Source organism: Oncorhynchus mykiss, chromosome 7 (assembly GCF_057628025.1).
Source record: "Oncorhynchus mykiss isolate SJ-2025 chromosome 7, ASM5762802v1, whole genome shotgun sequence".
Taxonomy (NCBI): domain Eukaryota; kingdom Metazoa; phylum Chordata; class Actinopteri; order Salmoniformes; family Salmonidae; genus Oncorhynchus; species Oncorhynchus mykiss.
In genome coordinates, this window is record NC_143028.1 from 66,771,475 (window position 1) to 66,793,913 (window position 22,439).

The 22,439-nt window shown below is 43.0% G+C and overlaps 2 protein-coding genes across 8 annotated transcripts in view; one reads left to right on the forward strand and one right to left on the reverse strand.

Annotated features, from left to right (window-relative positions):
* Nucleotides 1–1,372: 1,372 nt before the first annotated feature.
* LOC110528439 (ubiquitin carboxyl-terminal hydrolase BAP1) lies at nucleotides 1,373–20,430 on the reverse strand. Of its 7 annotated transcripts, none has more exons than XR_002474252.3 (17): nucleotides 19,965–20,430; nucleotides 19,664–19,693; nucleotides 19,499–19,553; nucleotides 12,091–12,223; nucleotides 10,397–10,516; nucleotides 10,242–10,303; nucleotides 8,771–8,913; nucleotides 8,318–8,396; nucleotides 8,103–8,226; nucleotides 7,501–7,648; nucleotides 7,086–7,258; nucleotides 6,792–6,913; nucleotides 6,141–6,639; nucleotides 5,526–5,761; nucleotides 3,021–3,113; nucleotides 2,808–2,880; nucleotides 1,373–2,484 (listed from the first exon to the last, which is right to left on the reverse strand). XR_002474252.3 is itself a non-coding variant. In XM_021610506.3 (17 exons), the coding sequence occupies exons 1-17, from the start codon at nucleotides 19,999–20,001 to the stop codon at nucleotides 2,351–2,353; spliced, it is 2,235 nt and encodes a 744-aa protein (XP_021466181.3). In that variant the 5' UTR covers nucleotides 20,002–20,430; the 3' UTR covers nucleotides 1,373–2,350. The 7 variants fall into 7 exon arrangements, 5 of the variants coding, with proteins under 5 accessions (XP_021466181.3, XP_021466182.3, XP_090097928.1 ...); XR_016497411.1 differs by having other exon boundaries at nucleotides 6,167–6,639; nucleotides 6,792–6,935; XM_021610506.3 differs by having other exon boundaries at nucleotides 6,167–6,639.
* Nucleotides 20,431–20,697: 267 nt separating this feature from the next.
* The window catches only part of LOC110529021 (helicase ARIP4), a 34,199-nt gene continuing 32,457 nt past the window's right edge, over nucleotides 20,698–22,439 (forward strand). Inside the window, exon 1 of the mRNA XM_090241805.1 lies at nucleotides 20,698–20,842. The gene's annotated coding sequence lies outside the window, so the exon portion shown is untranslated. The remainder of the gene's footprint in view (nucleotides 20,843–22,439) is intronic.

The window sequence follows — 22,439 nt, forward strand, 5'->3', positions numbered from 1 at the left end:
AAATGGCCAGAAACAAATAACTTTCTTCTGAAACTCATCAGTCTATTCTTGTTCTGAGAAATGAAGGCTATTCCACGCGAGAAATTGTTCAGAAACTGAAGATCTCGTACAACGCTGTGTTCTACTCCCTTCACAAAACAGCACAAACTGACTCTAACCTGAATAGAAAGAGGAATGGGAGGCCCCAGTGCACAACTGAGCAAGAGGACAAGTACATTAGAGTATCTAGTTTGAGAAACAGATGCCTCACAAGTACTCAACTGACTAGCAGCTTCATTAAATAGTACCCGCAAAACACCAGTCTCAACGTCAACAATGAAGAGGCGACTCCGGGATGGTGGCCTTCTAGGCAGCGTTGCAAAGAAAAAGCCATATCTCAGACTGGCCAATAAAAATAAAATATGAAGATGGGCAAAATAACAGACACTGGACAGAGGAATTGATGGTTGCTGATAATGGGCCTTTGTAGATATTCCATTTAAATTAAATTAAAATAAAAAGTTATTTACAGCTTCAAAAGTTATTTACAACAATGTCTACACTGTATTTCGGATCAATTTTATGTTATTTTAATGAACAACAAAATGTTTGTTTTTTTTAAAAGGACATTTTTAAGTGACCCCAAACTTTTGAATGGTAGTGTATGATACTATTGGACAATGTGCCTAAAAGTATCCAACCTGGCACTGCATTGGAAGGAATCCATGTGGTGCGAAGCCTTGCTGACGGTGGAGAAGTCTTGAATATATAACTGTCCGTGACAAAAACTAAAAAAAGTTCAGCAGCACTCATCCTGTAATCACAGCTACACCTAGTGGACATCGGCAGCAACTGCACAAAACGCCTGCTTGGCAATTCTCTCAACAAGCATTACTCACTCGCCCCATCGCGCAGTTTTGACTGACAGCTTGTCAGACTTTTCGTAACGGGTTATAATTTACCTTAGCAGGTTGGGATAATTAATGCAGCAGGTTAGGATAATTAGATTAAGAAAAGCGTTACATTTCAACTTTTGATGTTAATTTGACAAAAGCTTCTAGCCATAACCCTGTAGCACTGACTGGCGCATAGCATAGCGCAGCAACAAAGGCTCTTCTCCATTGTGGCCCTGATGTTGTTGTAACTGTCTCGACTGTTCTCCGCCACGTTGTCATGAGCCTCCCCTCTGGTGTCCAATGGACAGCTATTCTTGGAATAGAGTCTGTGTTCTTTCATAGAAACGTGTCCTATCCAGCGCCAGTGGAGTCTCACCATGTATAAAGCGATTCAAGTTAAGAAACAAATGCACTGTCAAAGCCAGGTCCCAGTGATTTTTCAGCTCACCAAAGATGACCCAGACATCCACCTATGACATGATGAGTGAGGTCCATAGTGCTTTTGTTGAGTTTATTGTAGTTATTCATGTGACTAGGATAACCATTTTTTTAAACACTTCCATTACCACTGATGCTGAGCAGACAGATACATACTGTATGTACAAAAACACACTGACAATGCTCTCCAATGATCAGAATCTTAATTGAGAGATTTACAGATAAAACATTAAATGAGTAGATCTCATCTATACAGTTACAGGACCTCCAAAGAGATTTAGATTAAGTCCCAAATGGCACCCCATTCCCTAGTGCACTACTTTTACCAGAGCCCTTGGGCCCTAAAAGTAGTGCACTTGATAGGAAATCGGGTGCCATCTGGGATACAACCACATACAGTACTGCCAAAGCATGATACAAGCAAGCAAATAGTGGTGAACCAGCCCTGCTTGCCAGGAATGAGGATTATATCACGTGACATGATCAGACTAACTCCCAGACTTCCAAGCAGCTTCCTGTGTCCCTCACAGTCAGTTGAGTCACCCCTGGGGTGTGTTCATTAGGCCCCCAATGGAATGACTATCCGGAATTGCAAATGCTTATTTTCCTATTGCAAAACATTTTCTGCCCTAATGAACATGACCCAGTACACAGTGTGATGGCGCAGACAAAGGTCCTTTTAACATGGAGACTAGGTGTTCATCCCAAATGTCACCCTATTCCCTATTATGGTGCACTATTTTGACCATGTCCCATAGGGTAGTGCATGATATAGGAATAAGGTGCCATTTGGGAGTCTAACATGCATTTTTTTTTATGTTACAGGAAAGCATAACGTTACATCATTTGGTTCAGCTAATCAACAGATGGTCCATTGGATGAAAAAAAACACAAAAAAACTGACACTAAAATACAACAACATGAATGAGTAATTTTCTCCCTGAAGTCCCAGGACAGTGTCGTGAGTGCAACAAGGGTTTTTGCCTTTTCTCTGCCATGATTGGTGCAGAAGGAACCCAAGCGAGCACTTCCTGGGGTCACTGGCGCTTGGCCTTGTAGGGTCGCGAGCGTTTCCTGCGGTCTGGTTTCCTCTGTTTGTGTAAACGTCCGATGCTCACTCCCTGGCGACGACGCACAGAGATATTCTGCTCAACCAGACTGGCCAACATGCCTGCAGACAGAAAGCTGATCAGAGGAGAAATGACAATGACTGAACTCCATTGATTTGATTTAAAAGAGGTTCCTATAAAATTGCCTGAGATATATATAAAAACATTTCCTGCATGAAAACCCTTGTCAGAGAAGAAAAAGCATCATTTATTAACTACTCTCAACCAGCATGGGTCTCAGACTGCACAGCAGGCAGTAGGGGTGAAATATAGAGATGTGCCATTAGTTAATATGAGTGAAAGGAGAGAGGGAGGTAGAGGAAAAGACAGAATGTGCATGAAAATCCACCTAGGTTGCTATACCAAAGGAAAGAGGTGGCCTTACCTTCTTGTGCCAGCATGGATATGAAGGTGCAGATGAACTCGTCATAATTATGGGTCCTCCTCTGGTCATCAATCTGGTCAAAACATGGGTGAACATTGAGATTGGCACACCAACATACAAAACCCACACAAAATGCATAACAAACACGCCCACATAGATCTGGAGGTCTGATTAAACGTTTTAATGGCTCTGCTTTAGAGCCACTACAATAACCTTGTATTTTTTCCTCTTCTCCACCTCCTCCTTTAGAAACACTTCATAGTTGGCGATGTCAGCCTCCACACACTTGAGCAGAGCAAGCAGCTCCTGCAGGAAACAAGTGAGAAACAACAAATTGTGACACACTCGCTCTCAATTCAGTTAAATTCAAGGGCTTTATTGGCATGCCAATTATATGTTAACATTGCCAAAGCAAGTGAAGTAGATAAAAGTTAAATAAAACAATAAAAATGAACAGTAAACATTACACTCACAGAAGTTTCAAAAGAATAAAGACATTTCAAATGTCATATTATTAGCAAATAGTTCAAGTACAAAAGGGAAAATAAATAAACATGGGTGTATTTACAATGGTGCTTGTTCTTCACTCGTTGCCCTTTTGTGGCAACAGGTCACAAACCTTGTGGTATTTCACCCAGTAGATATGGGACTTTATCAAAATTGGGTTTGTTTTCAAATTCTTCGTGGGTCTGTGTAATCTTAGGGAAATATGTGTCTCTAATATGGTCTTACATTTGGCAGGAGGTTAGGAAGTGCAGCTCAGTTTCCACCTCATTTTGTGGGCAGTGTGCACATAGCCTTTCTTCTCTTGAGAGCCAGGTCTGCCTATTGCAGCCTTTATCAATAGCAAGGCTATGCTCACTGAGTCTGTACATAGTCAAAGCATTCCTTAAGTTTGGGTCAGTCAAAGTGGTCAGGTATTCTTCCACTGTAGTCTCTGTTTAGGGCTAAATAGCATTGTAGTTTGCTCTGTTTTTGTTCATTCTTTCCAATGTGTCAAGTAATTATCTTTTGTTTCTCATGATTTGGTTGGATCTAACTGTGTTGCTGTCCTGAGGCTCTGTGGGGTCTGTTTGTGTTTGTGAACAGAGCCCCAGGACCAGCTTGCTTAGGGGACTCTTCTCCAGGTTCATCTCTCTGTAGGTAATGGCTTTGTTATGGAAGGTTTACATTGTACGCTGGGGAGATTTTTGCATAATTCTTCATGGAGTCTCTCAATTTGGTTGGTCCCTTTCTTGGTTGGTGAGCGGATCTATAACTGTATTTTTTGCCAGATCCTATTTGGTATGTCAAATGTTATGTTCCCTTTGCTGGATTAGAAAGACGATATCACTGATATGCTTCCATCTAGACACCGTTGCCCTAGAGTACAAAAAAAATTATGCATACCTCGGCCTAAATATCAGCGTCACAACGAGCTGTTGCCTTAAAGCCGAGGTATGTATAGTTTTTTTGTGCGCGCTGGGCAATGGTGTCTAGATGGTATTTGTGGTCCTGGGAACTGGACCTTTTTTGGAACACCAACATTTTTGTCCTACTGAGATTTCTACTGACTCTGAAAAACACAAAAAGAAAGATGCCCAGGGTCTCTGCCCATCTGCGTGAACATGCCTTAGGCATGCTGCAAGGAGGCATGAGGACTGCAGATGAGCCCAGAGCAATACATTGCACTGTCCGTACTGTGAGACGCCCAATACAGCGCTGGACAGGTACAGGATGGCAACAGCTGCCCGAGTTACACCAGGAACGCACAATCCCTCCATCAGTGCTCAGACTGTCCGCAATAGGCTGAGAGAGGCTGGACTGAGGGCTCGTAGGCCTGTTGTAAGGCAGGTCCATACAAGACATCACTGGCAACAACGTCGCCTATGGGTACAAACCCACCGTCGCTGGACCAGACAGGACTGGCAAAAAGTGCTCTTCACTGACAAGGGGTCTCACCAGGGGTGATGGTCGGATTCGCATTTATCATTGAAGGAATGCACGTTACACCAAGGCCTGTACTCTGGAGCAGGATTGATTTGGAGGTGGAGGGTCCGTCATGGTCTGGGGCGGTGTGTCACAGCATCATCGGACTGAGCTTGTTGTCATTGTAGGCAATCTCAACGTTGTGCGTTACAGGGAAGACACCCTCCTCCCTCATGTGGTACCCTTCCTGGAGGCTCATCCTGACATGACAATGCCACCAGCCATACTGCTCGTTCTGTGCGTGATTTCCTGCAAGACAGGAATGTCAGTGTTCTGCCATGGCCAGCGAGCCCGGATCTCAATCCCATTGAGCATGTCTGGGACCTGTTGGATCGGAGGGTGAGGCCTAGGGCCATTCCCCCCAGAAATGTCTGGGAACTTGCAGTTGCCTTGGTGGAAGAGTGGGGTAACATCTCACAGCAAGAACTGGCAAATCTGGTGTAGTCCATGAGGAGGAGATGCACAGCAGTACTTAATGCAGCTGGTGGCCACATCAGACACTTACTTTTGATTTTGACCCTCCCCTTTGTTCAGGGACACATTATTCCATTTCTGTTAGTCACATGTCTGTGGAACTTGTTCAGTTTATGTCATGTCTCAGTTGTTGAATCTTGTTTTGTTCATACAAATATTTACACATGTTAAGTTTGCTGGAAATAAACGCAGTTAACAGTGAGAGGACAGTGAGTTTCTTTTTTTTCTGAGTTTATATCGCCAGATATGTTTCTAAGAAAGAGGGAAAGGACTTACTTTAGGAGAGTATTTTTCCCCAGATGGCTTGTTGCTTCCAACAGTTTCTGTGGAGATGACCTTTTCCATGCTGGGTTTGACCTCTGTTGCATCTCTGATCTCTTCCTCTTTCACCTCCACCGATGGTCCCTCCTTCCCCTCCTCCTTCACTCCGTCCCCCTCTACTGCTGGATTGCTACCTTGCTCTATTACCTTCTCTGGAGCACCTGCCTTCTTCTCTTCAAGAGCTGTATCAGCTGTACAGGCAAGAAACAGACCTATTTAGCAGCTATAAACCAGACCTGGGTTCAAATACTCTTAAAATCTTTCAAATACTTTGAGTGTTTGTTTTAGCCTGCCTGGAATGCAATTGAGGACAGATAGTCTTAAAATAATTCAAATAGTGCTTGAACCCAGGTCTGGTTCCAACTCAGTGATATCGTCTTCCATATGCATCTCAAGAGCGGTGTGACTCTGGTATTAGATTAGTATAATGCAGGTATTAATATGGATAATGTAATTAGGTCTGAAGGTAAACAGATGCTCTTTGAAATGTAATTTACGATGATCTTAATCAAGTGCCCATGTTCGCTTCCCCACAGGTCCAATACCTCAATTTCAATCGCTCTCACCCACCCACGCACACACCCGTCCTTCCTCACCAGGTGGTGGTACAGTGTATATAACCCCGTCCTCCTGTAGGTGCAGCAGGGCGGTGCTGACGGAGGGCCCCAGCTCTCTGACGGCCCGGTTCTGTCTGGCATCCAGCCTCAGCAGACCCTCATCCTCCCCAAACAACACCCGGGACAGGTGGGATGCCACAGGGCTGGAGGGCCGCGTGGCCGCCTGGGAGCGGGCCGGGGAGCGCAGTGGTGAGTTGAAGGCGCTGCCGATCTCCGAGGCGGTGTCGGTGCTCTCGTTGCTGGGTGTGGGCGAGGGTTGGGAGGCGGCTGTGATCACGATGCCCCCAGTGCGGCCCTCGGTACGGACGGAGAGGGGCGTGGCCAGAGAGTCCTTCCTCTGGACTTCCTTCTTGAGTTTCTCGGCCAGGACGCCGAGTGCCAGCTTGGTCTCTACGCCGCTGCCTCCCCCGACACGGCCTGTACGGGAACGCAGCACCCCTTTACGCCTGAACCTACGCACACAAATACACGGACAAATACACAAACATAACCAATACATTTCAAGCACTCCAATTGCTTGGAAGAGAACATTTTGATCCTAGATCAGCACTCCTACACTGAGACGCTTTGTGAATACGGGCCCATGTGATGTGAAGGAGCTGACCTGGTTGGTGTGCCAAGCTCTTCCTCCTCTTCATCCTCATAGTCATCGTCATCAGAGTAGGGGGGCTGGGGCGCACCGGGCACCCGGGGACGACCCACCCCTGTCGCAAGGTCCTCATCCTCCTGTCAGAGAACAATCAGCGACCTTGCCAAGGCAAACATACAGTATTGGCTTCGAGTCAAATCCTAACTTGAGATAGGAGTATGTAAGTCAAGACTGTTGTAAAAATCATCATGCATTAGAGATTTGTATGGAAATGTTGAGTTGTGTCACATCAAAACCCGTCCCCCCGACCTGCATGGGGGACTTGGCGTAGTTGTGGTTGTCCAAGAAGGCTGGTAGGCGAGGGACGGTGGGGCTGGTGACAGGCTGGGAGGTCCCCGCTCCCCCCAATGGGGCAGCTGGCTTCCCCATGGCTTTCCCCTTGCCTGAGGAGCTCGCGACCAATTGGGACTGGGCTGCTGTGTCTGCACAACAGGGGAACACATGGTCAGAGTCCATGAATGTCAATGTACCAGTTGAAGCACATCATACCCTGCAACAGGCAGCATCCCAAATGACACCCTATTCCATATATAGTGCATTACTTTTGACAGGGCCCTGGGCAAAGGTAGTGGACAATAAAGTCAATAGGGTGACTAATAAGACTCACATTCTCATGTCTATAAAGAGAATCAACATTGGGGAGGTTCAGAGCTGAATTTAATACTTGTGGGAGGAGTCTGCTCAGCCCCCTGTGATGTAACAGGTTGAGGGTCCGCCTCTTCTTTTTTGATAGTAGGGGGTGTGTCGTCTGAGGGGGAGGAGTCTGGCTTCTTCCTGTCCTGTACAAGCTCTGGCTGGGTGACCCGGATCAGCTGGGGAACAGGTCACACTCATATCAAGTCAATCAGACAGACATTGTGCATGTCTGTATATCTGTGTGTATGCGTCTATGGGTGCATTCATTTTAGCTAACCAAGGGAACCAGGCAAGCTAATGCACCCACAGACACATATAAACAGATATACAGACACGCAGTCTCACTGGGCGGTATCAGTGGGCTCCATTGTCTGTGTCCAGATCTACTGTAGCCACTCCAGAACCGTTTGATAGTTATGATTCACACACACTTTAATAATTTTACAGGCACTCTTATCCAGAGCAATGAAGGTTAAGTGCCTTACTCAAGGGCACATTGACAGATTTGTTTTACCTAGTCGGCTCAGGGATATAAACCAGCAACCTTTCGGTTACTGGACCAACACTCTTAACCGCTAGACTCCCTGCCACCGTGCGCTCACACACGCACACACCCCTGTGTCTCCTGACCTGCTGTAGACCCTCCAGTACCATCTGTCTGTTCCTCTTCAGGATCTCCAGTTTTGACTCATACTTCACCCTGCGGTCCGGAACCACTGCCATCAGGTTGAAGCGGATATCATGGTAGGGCTCTCTGGGAGGGGCGAGAAAAGTGTGTGAGAGAGAGTTAGAGTCTGAACATCTCATTCAGTGTTACTGAGGCAGGAGATTGGCCCCTGACTCACCCAGCCGTGGCCAAGCCAATCCTCTCCATAATGACCCGCCGTGCCTTATCCGTCCACTCCTCCTCCTCTCCCCATGGCCCTGAGAGAGCGAGAGAAAATGTAAATGTTTACAATTGACCCCCCTCTAAAAACTGCTTTATAGAGCCCATGAGGTCACTGGAGTGTACACCTAGTGTGTGTCCCAAATGGCACCCTATTCCCTATATAGTGCACACATTTTGACCCAAGCCCTAGCAGAACTGGCCAAGAGTAGTGCACTATACCTGGAATAGGGTAGCATTTGGGAAACAGCCATTGTAGTCTAACAGTAGTCCTCAGGCGTTATATTGTTATATTATAAAGCCACGCTGTAGATTAGAGAAGTCAAGGTGCTTTGAAGGCGCCAGGCTGTCTCAACGTGAGTTAGTGGTACAATGCTGCTTCTCTAAGTCCATCACAGATTGCAGTTCTTACCATGGTCAATGGGGTACGCCTTGAGGCCGTCTAGCTCAAACAGTCGGTCTTTGATGGGCACGTAGCTGACAAAGTGGAATGCTTCCATGGTCCGCACGGCGCTAATCCCGTTCTGCTTCTCCGGCAGGTGCCTGGGCTCCGGTCTCCATGGAAAGAGAAGGAAGAGGTGTGAGAATTGGACAGAGCTGAACATCACTGGTAGCCCTTTCCATTCACTGCCCGCAACCTTGTTCTGTACACCTCCAAAACAAAGGTCATGTGGTTTGGTAAGAAGATTGCTCCTCTCCCCACAGGTGTGATTACTACCTTTGAGGGTTTTGAGCTTGAGGTAGTCACTTCATACAAGTACTTGGGAGTATGGCTAGACCGTACACTGTCCTTCTCTCGGCACATATCAAAGCTGCAGGGTAAAGTTAAATCTAGACCTGGTTCCCTCGATCATCTGCCAAACTAACCCTGATTCAGATGACCATCCTACCCATGCTAGATTACGGAGACATCATTTATAGATCAGCAGGTAAGGGTGCTCTCGAGCGGCTAGATGTTCTTTACCATTCAGCCATCAGATTTGCCACCAATGCTCCTTATAGGACACATCACTGCACTCTATACTCCTCTGTAAACTGGTCATCTCTATATACCCGTCGCAAGACCCACTGGTTGATGCTTACTTATAAAACCCTCTTGGGCCTCACTCCCCCCATCTGAGATATCTACTGCAGCCCTCATCCTCCACATCCAACACCCGTTCTGCCAGTCACATTCTGTTAAAGGTCCACAAAGCACACACATCCCTGGGTCGCTCATCTTTTCAGTTCGCTGCAGCTAGCGACTGGAACGAGCTGCAACAAACACTCAAACTGGACAGTTTTATCTCAATCTATTCATTCAAAGACTCAATCATGGACATTTTTACTGACAGTTGTGGCTGCTTTGCTTGATGTATTGTTGTCTCTACCTTCTTGCCCTTTGTGCTGTTGTCTGTGCCCAATAATGTTTGTGCCTTGTGTTGCTGCCATTTTGTGTTACTAACATGTTGTCATGTGTTGCTGCCATGCTATGTTGTTGTCTTAGGTCTATGTCGTGGTGTGTTTTGTCCTAGATTTTTTTATTATTATTATTTTAATCCCAGCCCCCGTAGGAGGCCTTCTGCCTTTTGGTCGGCCGTCATTGTAAATACGAATTTGTTCTTAACTGACTGACCTAGTTAAATAGAAAAATAAATGCAATACCAGTCAATCATGGTGGCAGTGCCACATTTGTATACAGCAGGGTTGTATTCGTTAGTGCACAACATAGCAAAACATTTTGCAACGAAAAATGAAAACAATCGTTTCTTATTGGACAAGTTCAGGTAGGTCATTTCCTGTTTCAGTCTTTTCTTACGTGCCTAGAGAATAAAACCTAGTGCTAGACCCAGAATGAAGGGGCATACACAATAGGGAGGGACAGGTGCAACAGTGTCTCCTACCTGGCATGGCTGTTGTGTGCTTTAGCCAGCTCTGGGGCATTTCCAATGGCGTAGCCTTTACTCTGAAAGAACATAAAATACCATCATGTAAAATTGATTAATCACGACACCACAGTAAAAATTGGAGAGAGGTGTGTGGTGTGTGTACACCTCACCTCTGGGCCGAAGCCTTTAGTGAAAGTCTTCATGCGACTGAGGGTAGTGCCCAACTCAACCCCACTACAGTTCAGGAGCACACTCAGAAGTGCATGGGTGGCGCAGGAGTTTGGGATCAGCTGGACACAAAAATAATAACTGAAAGGAACTCAATGGCATAAAAAGAAAAACAATGCTTCCTAGGACACCGTCGGCACAGTAGGAAATGACGGAATGCACCACTTTCTGACAACAGTATACAGTGTCTTCGGAAAGTATTCATACCCCTTGACAAGTGCACATTTTGTTACAGCCTTACTCGAAAAAAAGGTTTTATTTTTTATAATCCTCAGCAATCTACACACAATACCCCATAAATCCAAAGCGAAAACATTTTTACTAATTTATGCAACATTTCAAAAAACATTTCAGAGCCTTTGCTATGAGACTCAAAATTGAGCTCAGGTGCATATTGTTTCCACTGATCATCCTTTAGATATACAACTTGATTTGAGTACACATGTGGTACATTCAATTGATTGGACATGATTTGGAAAGGAACACACCAGTCTATATAAAACATCCTACAGATCACAGTGAATATAAAAGGAAAAACCAAGCCATGGAGGTCAAAGGAATTGTCCGTAAAGCGCAGAGACAGGACTGTGTCAAGGCACAGTCTGCAGCCCTGAAGGTCCCCAAGAACACAATGTCCTCCATCATTCTTCCTAGAGCTAGCAGTCTGGCCAAACTGAGCAATTTGGGGAGAAGGGCCTTAGTCAGGGAGGTGACCAAGAATGGGATGGTCACTGAAAGAGCTCCAGAGTTCCTCTGTGGAGATGGGAGAACCTTCCAGAAGGACAACCATCTATGCAGAACTCCACCAATCAGGCCTTTATGGTAGAGTGGCCAGATGGAAGCCATGCCTCAGTAAAAGGCACCTAACTCGCTTGGAGTTTGCCAACAGGCACCTAAAGACTCTCAGACCATGAGAAACAAGATTCTCTGGTCTGATGAAACCAAGATTGAACGTCACTTCTGGAGGAAACCTGGCACCATCCCTACGGTGAAGTATGGTGGTGGCAGTATCATGCTGTGGGGATGTTTTCCAGCAGCAGGGGCAGGGAGACTAGTCAGGATTGAGGCAAAGATGAACGGAGAAAAGTACAGAGAGATCTTGTAGAAAACCTGGCGTTGGGACAAGTCTCTGAATGTCCTTGAGTGGCCCAGCCAGAGCCAGGACTTGAACCCGATCGAACATCTCTGGAGAGACCTGAAAATAGCTGTGTAGCAACACTACCCATCCAACCTGACAGAGCTTGAGAGGATCTGCAGAGAAGAATGGGAGAAACTCCCCAAATACAGGTGCGCCAAGCTTGTAGCGTCATACCCAAGAAGACTGGAGGCTGTAATCACTGCCAAAGGTGCTTCAACAAAGCACTACTTATGTAAATGTTTTTTTTTAAATAAATTTGCCAAAATTTCTAAAATCCTGTTTTTGCTTTGTCATTATGGGTTATTGTGTGTAGATTAATGAGGAAAACATTTTGTTTTATATATTTTAGAATAAGGCTGTAACCTACCAAAACGTGGAAAAAGTCAGGGGGTCTGATAAGTTTCCGAAAGCACTGTAGCCTCCATGCATTCAAATATGTATTTAGGCAAACTGACTGCCCTGAACCGTACAGTGTAGTCAAGGCTTAAACAGACTCACCTGGTGGGCAAAGAACATGTCATTAACAATGTCATCATCAATGACAGAGGTCTCATCCACCAAAGTGGAGACTTTCCTCCTAGACCTTCGCTCCTCGATCCACTTGAACAGGAAGATGAAGCCATACACAGGGCTGGGGGGGGGGGGGGGGGGGGGGGGGTGATAGGAGATAGTCAACAGACAGCGGTCCACAGATTTGGGTCTCTCATACACAATGGGGTTAATTTACATTAGTAAGGCTTTCAAAGAGGTTGTCAGTGTGAAATAGGGCTCTGGTCAAAAGTAGTGCACTATGTAGGGAATAGGTAGCTCTTGATCTTGAGTAAGTTCCATTACACATACCAATAATGCTACATTTACAGTGCCTTGCAAAAGTATTTGGCCCCCTTGAACTTTGCGACCTTTTGCCACATTTCAGGCTTCAAACATAAAGATATAAAACTGTATTTTTTTGTGAAGAATCAACAACAAGTGGGACACAATCATGAAGTGGAACGACATTTATTGGATATTTCAAACTTTTGTAACAAATCAAAAACTGAAAAATTGGGCGTGCAAAATTATTCAGCCCCCTTAAGTTAATACTTTGTAGCGCCACCTTTTGCTGCGATTACAGCTGTAAGTCGCTTGGGGTATGTCTCTATCAGTTTTGCACATCGAGAGACTGAAATTTTTTCCCATTCCTCCTTGCAAAACAGCTCGAGCTCAGTGAGGTTGGATGGAGAGCATTTGTGAACAGCAGTTTTCAGTTCTTTCCATAGATTCTCGATTGGATTCAGGTCTGGACTTTGACTTGGCCATTCTAACACCTGGATATGTTTATTTTTGAACCATTCCATTGTAGATTTTGCTTTATGTTTTGGATCATTGTCTTGTTGGAAGACAAATCTCCGTCCCAGTATCAGGTCTTTTGCAGACTCCATCAGGTTTTCTTCCAGAATGGTCCTGTATTTGGCTCCCTCCATCTTCCCATCAATTTTAACCATCTTCCCTGTCCCTGCTGAAGAAAAGCAGGCCCAAACCATGATGCTGCCACCACCATGTTTGACAGTGGGGATGGTGTGTTCAGGGTGATGAGCTGTGTTGCTTTTACGCCAAACATAACGTTTTGCATTGTTGCCAAAAAGTTCAATTTTGGTTTCATCTGACCAGAGCACCTTCTTCCACATGTTTGGTGTGTCTCCCAGGTGGCTTGTGGCAAACTTTAAACGACACTTTTTATGGATATCTTTAAGAAATGGCTTTCTTCTTGCCACTCTTCCATAAAGGCCAGATTTGTGCAATATACGACTGATTGTTGTCCTATGGACAGAGTCTCCCACCTCAGCTGTAGATCTCTGCAGTTCATCCAGAGTGATCATGGGCCTCTTGGCTGCATCTCTGATCAGTCTTCTCCTTGTATGAGCTGAAAGTTTAGAGGGACGGCCAGGTCTTGGTAGATTTGCAGTGGTCTGATACTCCTTCCATTTCAATATTATCGCTTGCACAGTGCTCCTTGGGATGTTTAAAGCTTGGGAAATCTTTTTGTATCCAAATCCGGCTTTAAACTTCTTCACAACAGTATCTCGGACCTGCCTGGTGTGTTCCTTGTTCTTCATGATGCTCTCTGCGCTTTTAACGGACCTCTGAGACTATCACAGTGCAGGTGCATTTATGCGGAGACTTGATTACACACAGGTGGATTGTATTTATCATCATTAGTCATTTAGGTCAATATTGGATCATTCAGAGATCCTCACTGAACTTCTGGAGAGAGTTTGCTGCACTGAAAGTAAAAGGGGCTGAATAATTTTGCACACCCAATTTTTCAGTTTTTGATTTGTTAAAAAAGTTTGAAATATCCAATAAATGTCTATCCACTTCATGATTGTGTCCCACTTGTTGTTGATTCTTCACAAAAAAATACAGTTTTATATCTTTATGTTTGAAGCCTGAAATGTGGCAAACGGTCGCAAAGTTCAAGGGGGCCAAATACTTTTGCAAGGCACTGTACATGGTACACGGTAGACAGCAAACCAGATGTCTGTTTTTAATGACAGCATGACGGTAAATGCTGTCGAGGCTGGCAGTGAATGCTGGAGTTTAAATATCTGCCATAGCCTTGTTTTCTACCGGATGTTTGTTTACTGAAATCACCATAGCAACATATTGATTTTTATAACTAAACCAAGATAGACCACAGCCCATTGTTTCAAATGGGAACAAATTAGTCATACTAGGCAGAAAAAGCAAAGAGCTGGTCAGAGCCAAGTACGAACTGGCGTTAGGGAACGCCTACTTTGAAGTGCATGTGCGCAATAACTCAATTCACCTTTGCACTCCGAAACAAAAAATAAATAAAAATAGGGCACTTTAGCAAAGAGTCTACAAAATACTAAGAAAAGTCTACAAAATGTTGTCCTCTCTGTTCATAACATTCTAGTTTTTGGGAAGAGAAAACTGTATGGAGAGCAAATGTTCCATTGATGAGAAAATTTGCAGGATGTCGGCCAAAAGCCATCTCGTTCCAGCTTCTCCAACTGCGGGACACTTCGCTTCCTCTCACTACCATATTTGGTAGTGAGTGGAAACGCCAAGAGGATGCTTCACATCTATACATCTGGTGAAATATCTGTCTCACTGCTCTATCTGTGCCGGGTTGCTTATGCAGTCACCGTCTTTCTTGCCCCGCTATGCTGACTTGTATGATGGTTTTTGCGTTCCACATCTAAACACAGCATAAGTCATTGTACAAACGCATGTTCTGTACAAGTGAGTTTTGTTAAGATGCAGTCTGAACAATTCATCCCAAAGATGTTCGATGGAGTTGAGGTCAGGGCTCTGTGCAGGCCAATCAAGTTCTTCCACACCGATTGACAAACCATTTCTGTATGGGCCACGCTATATGTAGGGGGAATTGTCATTCTGAAAAAGGGAAAGGGCCTTCCCCAAACTGTTGCCACAAAATTGGAAGCATAGAATCATCTAGAATGCCATTGCATGCTGAGGCATTAAGGTTTCCCTTCACTGGAACTAAGGGGCCTTGCCCAAACCATGAAAAACAGCCTCAGACCATTACTCCTCCTCCACCAGATTTTACAGCTGGCACTATGCATTGGGGCAGGTAGCGTTTTCCTGGCATCTGCCAAAACCAAATTTGTTCGATGGACTGCCAAATGGTGAGGCATGATCCATCACTCCAGAGAACACGTTTCCACTGCTCCACAGTCCAATGGTGGCGAGCTTAAAACCACTCCAGCCGAGGCTTGGCATTGCCCATGGTGATCTTAGGCTTGTGTGTGGCTGCTTCCATTTCATGAAGCTACTGACAAACAGTTATTGTGCTGCCTCTGCTTCCAGAGGCAGTTTGTAAATTGGCAGTGAGTGTTGCAACAGAGGGCAGATATTTATTACGCGCTACAGAACTCAGTGGTCCCATTTTGTGATCTTGTGTGGCCTACGACTTCGCGGCTCCTAGACGTTTCCACTTCACAATAAGGGCACTTAGTTTGACCGGGGCAGCTCTAGCAAGGCAGAAATTTGATGACCTGACTTGTTGGAAAGGTGGCATCCTACGAGGTTGCCACATTGAAAGTCACGGAGTTCTTCAGTTAGGACATTTATACTGCCAATGTTTGTCTATGGCAATTGCATGGCTGTGTGCATGATTTTATACACCTGAAATAACCGAATCCACTCATTTGCTGGGGTGTCCACATATATTTTAGTATTTACAGTTGAAGTCGGAAGTTTACATACACCTTAGCCAATTACATTTAAACTCAGTTTCACAATTCCTGACATTTAATCCTAGTAAAAATGCCCCGTCTTAGGATCACCACTTTATTTTAAGAATGTGAAATGTCAGAATAATAGTAGAGAATGATTTATTTCAGCTTTTATTTCTTTCATCACATTCCCAGTGGGTCAGAAGTTTACATTCACTCAATTAGTATTTGGTAGCATTAACTTTAAATTGTTTTAACTTGGGTCAAACGTGTCAGGTAGCTTTCCACAAGCTTCCCACAATAAGTTGGGTGAATTTTGGCCCATTCCTCCTGACAGAGCTGGTGTAACTGAGTCAGGCTTGTAGGCCTCCTTGCTCACACACTTTTTCAGTTCTGCCCACAAATTTTCTATAGCATTGAGGTCAGGGCTTTGTGATGGCCACTCCAATACCTTGACTTTGTTGTCCTTAAGTCATTTTGTCACCACTTTGGAAGTATACTTGGGGTCATTATCCATTTGGAAGACCCATTTGCGACCAAGCTTTAACTTCTTGACTGATGTCTTGAGATGTTGCTTAAATAGATCCACATAATTTTCCTACCTCATGAAGCCATCTATTTTGTGAAGTGCACCAGTCCCTCCTGCAGCAAAGCACCCCCACAACATGATGCTGCCACCTCCGTGCTTCACGGTTGGGATGGTGTTCTTTGGCTTGCAAGCCTCCCCCGTTTTCCTCCAAACATAACGATGGTCATTATGGCCAAACAGTTCTATTTTTGTTTCATCAGACCAGAGGACATTTCTCCAAAAAGTACAATCTTTGTACCTGTGTGCAGTTGCAAACCATAGTCTGGATTTTTTATGGCGGTTTTGGAGCATTGACTTCTTCCTTGCTGAGCGGCTTTTCAGGTTATGTCTATATAGGACTCGTTTTTCTGTGGATATAGATACTTTTGTACCCGTTTCCTCCAGCATCTTCACAAGGTAATTTGCTGTTGTTCTGGGATTGATTTGCACTCTTTGCACCAAAGTACGTTCATCTCTGGGAGACAGAACGCGTCTCCTTCCTGAGCGGTATGACGGCAGCGTGGTCCCATGGTGTTTATACTTGCGTACTATTGTTTGTACAGATGAACGTGGTACCTTCAGCCATTTGGAAATTGCTCCCAATGATGAACCAGACTTGTGGAGGTCTACAATTTTTTTTCTGAGTTCTTGGCTGATTTCTTTTGATTTTCCCATGATGTCAAGCAAAGAGGCACTGAGTTTGAAGGTAAGGTAGACCTTGAAATACATCCACAGGTACACCTCCAACTGACTCAAATTATGTCAATAAGCCTATCAGAAGCATCTAAAGCCATGACAAAATTTTCTGGAATTTTCCAAGCTGTTTAAAGTAGAGGTCGACCGATCATGACTTTTCAATGCCGATACTGATTATTGAAGGACCAAAAAAGGCGGATACCAATTCATCGGCCAATTATTTTTTTTTACATATTTGTAATAATGACAATTAATTATTTTAGCTTAATATAATATATACAATATAATACATCAATAAAATCAATTTATTCTCAAATAAAGAAGCATGTTCAATTTGGTTTAAATAATGCAAAAACTAATTGTTGGAGAAGAAAGTAAAAGTGCAATATGTGCCATGTAAAAAAGCTAACGTTTAAGTTCCTTGCTCAGAACATATGAAAGCTGGTGGTTCCTTTTAACATGGGTCTTCAATATTCCCAGGTAAGAAGTTTTAGGTTGTAGTTATTATAGGACTATTTCTCTCTATACCATTTGTATTTCATATACCTTTGACTATTGGATGTTCTAATAGGTACTTTGGTATTGCCAGCCTAATCTCGGGTGTTGGTTTGAAGTCATAAACTTAAAGTCATAAACAGCACAATGCTGGAAGCAGAGCGAAGAGCTGCTGGCAAATGCTCCTGCATTTGTGTGGTGTTTGAATGAATGCTTACGAGCCTGCTGCTGCCTACCACCGCTCAGTCAGACTGCTCTTTCAAATCAGACTTAATCATAATAACACAGAAATACGAGCCTTTAGGTCATTAATGAGAACTTGTTCTCAACTAGCCTACCAGGTTAAATAAAGGTGAAATAAAAAAAAAAGAAATGAATATGGTCAAATCCGGAAACTATCATTTCGAAAACAAAACGTTTATTTTTTTCTGTGAAATACGGAACCGTTCCATATTTTATCTAACGGATGGCATCCCTAAGTCTAAATATTGCTGTTAACATTGAAGGTTGTGCAATGTATGTCATAATTATGTACAATTCTGGCAAATTAATTACAGTTTTGTTAGATAGAAATGGTCTTCACACAGTTCACAATGAGCCAGGTGGCCGAAACTGCTGCATATAACCTGACTCTGCTTGCACAGAATGCAAGAGAAGTGACACAATTTCCCTAGTAAAAAGAAATTTGTGTTACAAGGCAATATTAACTAAATATGCAGGTTTAAAAATATATACTTGTGTATTGATTTTAAGAAAGGCATTGATGTTTATGGATAGGTACACATTGGTGCAACGACAGTGCTTTTTTTCCACGAATGCACTTGTTAAATCACCCATTTGGTGAAGTAGGCTGTGATTCAATGATAAATTAACAGGCACGGCATCGATTATATGCAACGCAGGACAAGCTAGATAAACTAGTAATATCATTAACCATGTGTAGTTAACTAGTGATTATGTTAAGATTGATTGTTTTTTATAAGATAAGTTTAATGCTAGCTAGCACCTTAACTTGGCTCCTTGCTGCACTCGCATAACAGGTAGTCAGCCTGCCATGCAGTCTCCTCGTGGAGTGCAATGTAATCGGCCATAATCGGTGTCCAAAAATGCTGATTACCGATTGTTATGAAAACTTGAAAATCGGCCCTAATTAAAATCGGCCATTCCGTTTAGTCTGTCGACCTCTAGTTTAAAGGCACAGTCAACTTAGTGTATGTAAACTTCTGACCCACTGGAATTGTGATAGTGATTTTGATAAGTGAAATAATCTGTCTAAACAATTGTTGGAAAAATTACTTGTGGCATGCAAAAAAACGATAGTTTGTTAACAAGAATTTTGTGGAGTGGTTGAAAAAATTGTTTTAATTACTCCAACCTAAGTGTATGTAAACTTCCGACTTCAACTGTATAGTGTCTTTCATATTAGCAATAAATAACTTTCAAAAAATAAAACTATACATTGATACCCCTTTATAGGGTTAGTGTTCCCACGCAGCAATGTTACAGCACGTGTTTACGGAAGAAAGAGGGACCATCTATCTAGATAACTCTGAAACATCTGTGTGTAATGGAAGAAAGAGGGACCACTAGCTATCTATCTAGATAACTCTGAAACATCTGTGTGTAATGGAAGAAGGCCGCCAGAAACGTGTTGTCACTGAAAAATACTGTTGGCTATAATGTCAGTTAAAACACAACGTGTGTATTTTGCATTTGTGAAATTAAAGTAGAGGGCTTTATGTTTCTATAACCATACCACAACGGTGTATCAATTCACGTTTATGGAGTGATGGAGTATTTGGCTGTTTTGGCAGACAGAGCCAGCCTACCTCTGAAAATAACATAAGGGTATAACGATAGGCTCCTTAAGAATACATATTTGGCTAGAGAATAGGGTGCCATTTCAGATAGTGACAGTAGCCTGATTAGCATGACTCCATACCTTGGACACTTGCTTTGTAGGTCGTATATCTCCTCTACCTGGACCCCCTTCACACCTACATTATAAACACACATGCAAAACACACAAAGGGATGCTCAAAGTATGTGCTGTTCAAACTTATCTAGTACATGTTACTTTAACAACCAGCCTGTCAAATCAACTCACCAAAATCCTCCACCAAGAGCGTGAACAGCCCTGCAAACACCATAGAAAACCCACACGTTAATGGAGCGTTTAACACTATGGCATCGACCATAGAGATTATTATTCCTCCTTGTGCAACTGGCTAAGGAACAATATAGCTATTAACGTTAGCTGTGGTAATGGCATACGACTATAACATGAATTGCTATTATTAAACGTGTTGATGTGTTTAGTGACAGTAAAACATAGATTATAAAACATTTCGATTACAGATTAGATTTGATAACGAATTGATTAATGTTAACTAGCGTTAGCTTCTTACCCGGGTCACTCTCGAGCTCCAGCCACCCTTTGTTCATTTTTGCATGTACACACAGTCAATCGATATTAAATCTAGTCCGCCAGTCCATATTTATAGAATCACTACATATAGTTTATCCAATTAGCTAACGGAACGAAGAAAAATGCATTTCTAAAACGTCGTAGCTAGTTGAGCGATAAACACAAAAGAATGACAGCTCGGACGCCTGAAATCTACGTAATTTAGATGCGACTTCGATAGAGTCGCGTTCAAGAGGTTTTCCACTAGATAGCCGACCTAAAATTGCTCTATTATACAAATTCATGAAAACAAAATGTGCTTTTTGGTCTTAATATAAGGTTAGGGTCAGATATACGGTTGGCGGTGAGGTTAGGTTTAAAATCAGATACATTTTAGAAATAGACGGGGTTTAGACAAAAACAATACAGTGGGAAACTGGTTTAGCCATAATTATTACTTTGTGGCTGTGGTAACTAGTGACGACCGTCATTCAATCCATTTATCCAGCAGATGGCGCCATAATATACTTTCTCGTGGTGTGCATTAATAGCAAATTACATAAATGCTCTAATTACTATGCTATTATCATTGAGTCAATTATTTCGTGTTGCTGAGTACAACACAAACTTAAATAAAATAGGAATTTTGGGCCCTGCCTGAAAGCAGTTTTGGGCTGCTTTTAAACCGTTTTGGGGAATTCGAGTGTTCCTCCGGAACTATGTTCTGGCGTGTTGTTTTTCCATGCGTGCAGGGAACATTGTTACTGTTACCCTTGAAGAAACTGTGAGGGGGGAATCAAAAAATAGCTAGCTACACTGTTTATAAAAAAAATATTAATCATTAACATATCGTCACTATTTCCTAAGGGAATGCAAAATGTAAGTACATAGTTTGGCACGTTTTTGTTTCGAATTTAACTTGTTTTTCAGTAACATAGGGGGCTTTCTAGATTAGCCATCCCCTGGACAATAGACGTTGGCTGAAAACAGCGATTTGTATGCTAACATGATGCTAGCTCGCTAACAACAAGCTAGCTGCTCAATCACGCACGAACTAGTTGCTATCTGGCTGTATTTAGTACGACTTGTTTGTTCATATTCATAGAAATCGTTCAGATTTAGCTAGCTAACTAATTGTGGCAAAACAAAAGATAGTAGATAATCTGGTTATAGCTATCGCGGTAGCTAGTTTACCCAGCCTTAGAATAATACTGTCTTTTGAATGGGCACGGTAGCTAGTGCTAACGTTAGCTAACTAGCTATTTCTTAGCGGTGTTCCAACCCAGATTAGCGTTCAAAAACCCAGTATCTGATTTGCTTGCTAATATTCGTAGATTCTACATTTTTTATAATGTTGATGTTCGCTAGCTAATAACATATTAAACGTTAGGAGGGTGGGTACAGAAAACAAGTAAGCCAGGTATCGGCTACCTATTTATGGCTGTTCGTCATAGCTACTTACAGAAGCTAGAGTTGGATATAATATTTTGCATTTATTAAGCATGTTTATGTAACACACTGCACTATGGCTCAGTAGTAGTGTGTGGGAGAGGAAGTTATGTTTTCTTAAATCTAAATTCAAATAACACACAATTATTGCCTTGGGATCATAGTTTGATATGCAGGAGGAGAAGTATTATTACATGCTGCTCAGTGTAGTGGCCATACAGTTAATATTTTGTAAGCAGCTGTGCAGGAATGTATAAATATTTTATGCTGGACATGCATGTATTATTGAAAACCTTATAATGTATCGGCTGACTCTATCTGGGTTCACCATGGATACAGATCACAAAGAAACTGAATGTTGAGATTCTTGAGTTTGAGAGGCAGGCGGCGATCTGTGATTCTGACTGTGTTCAATGCTGCAGCTTTCTTCCTCTGTCAGATTTGACACTACATTTAGTTTTTTTACACAAGGTTTTCACCTCTAGTGTTCTCTCAATCAGCTCTGGGCCCCTATCCACAAAGCTGGTCTATGATCAGTTTAGCCTTTTATATAATAATTTATGAACAGTGGGAACCTGATCCTAGATCAGCACTCCTACTGTGAGTTGCTTTATGAATACAGTCCCTGTTAGCCTACATAGAAAACCTGAATAACACAGCTAGTGAGATAGATATAGGCAATTCCACGGTAACATAATTACGATTTGACTCATTTGTCACTTTAAAATGCATGCCAAACAAAAGCCATTGATTTTAAGTTTAACAAATCATACAACTTCTCTACTGTGTTGTCCAAACTTGTGAAACATAAACGTCTATGATTGGTTCAGATTCGGTCTGGTCAGGGCTGACACCAGATTTCAACTACTTTTCAGGATGCTTGTTACAGTAAATGGAATGAGGGTAGGTGACATTAACTGGTGAGTGAGTGAGAGGGAGGGTTGTCCAGACTGTTTTCACAGTCTTGCTTTGAGCACCAGATGACAGAAATAGAAGAAGAAAAAAACGTATGAGCTGTACATAACAG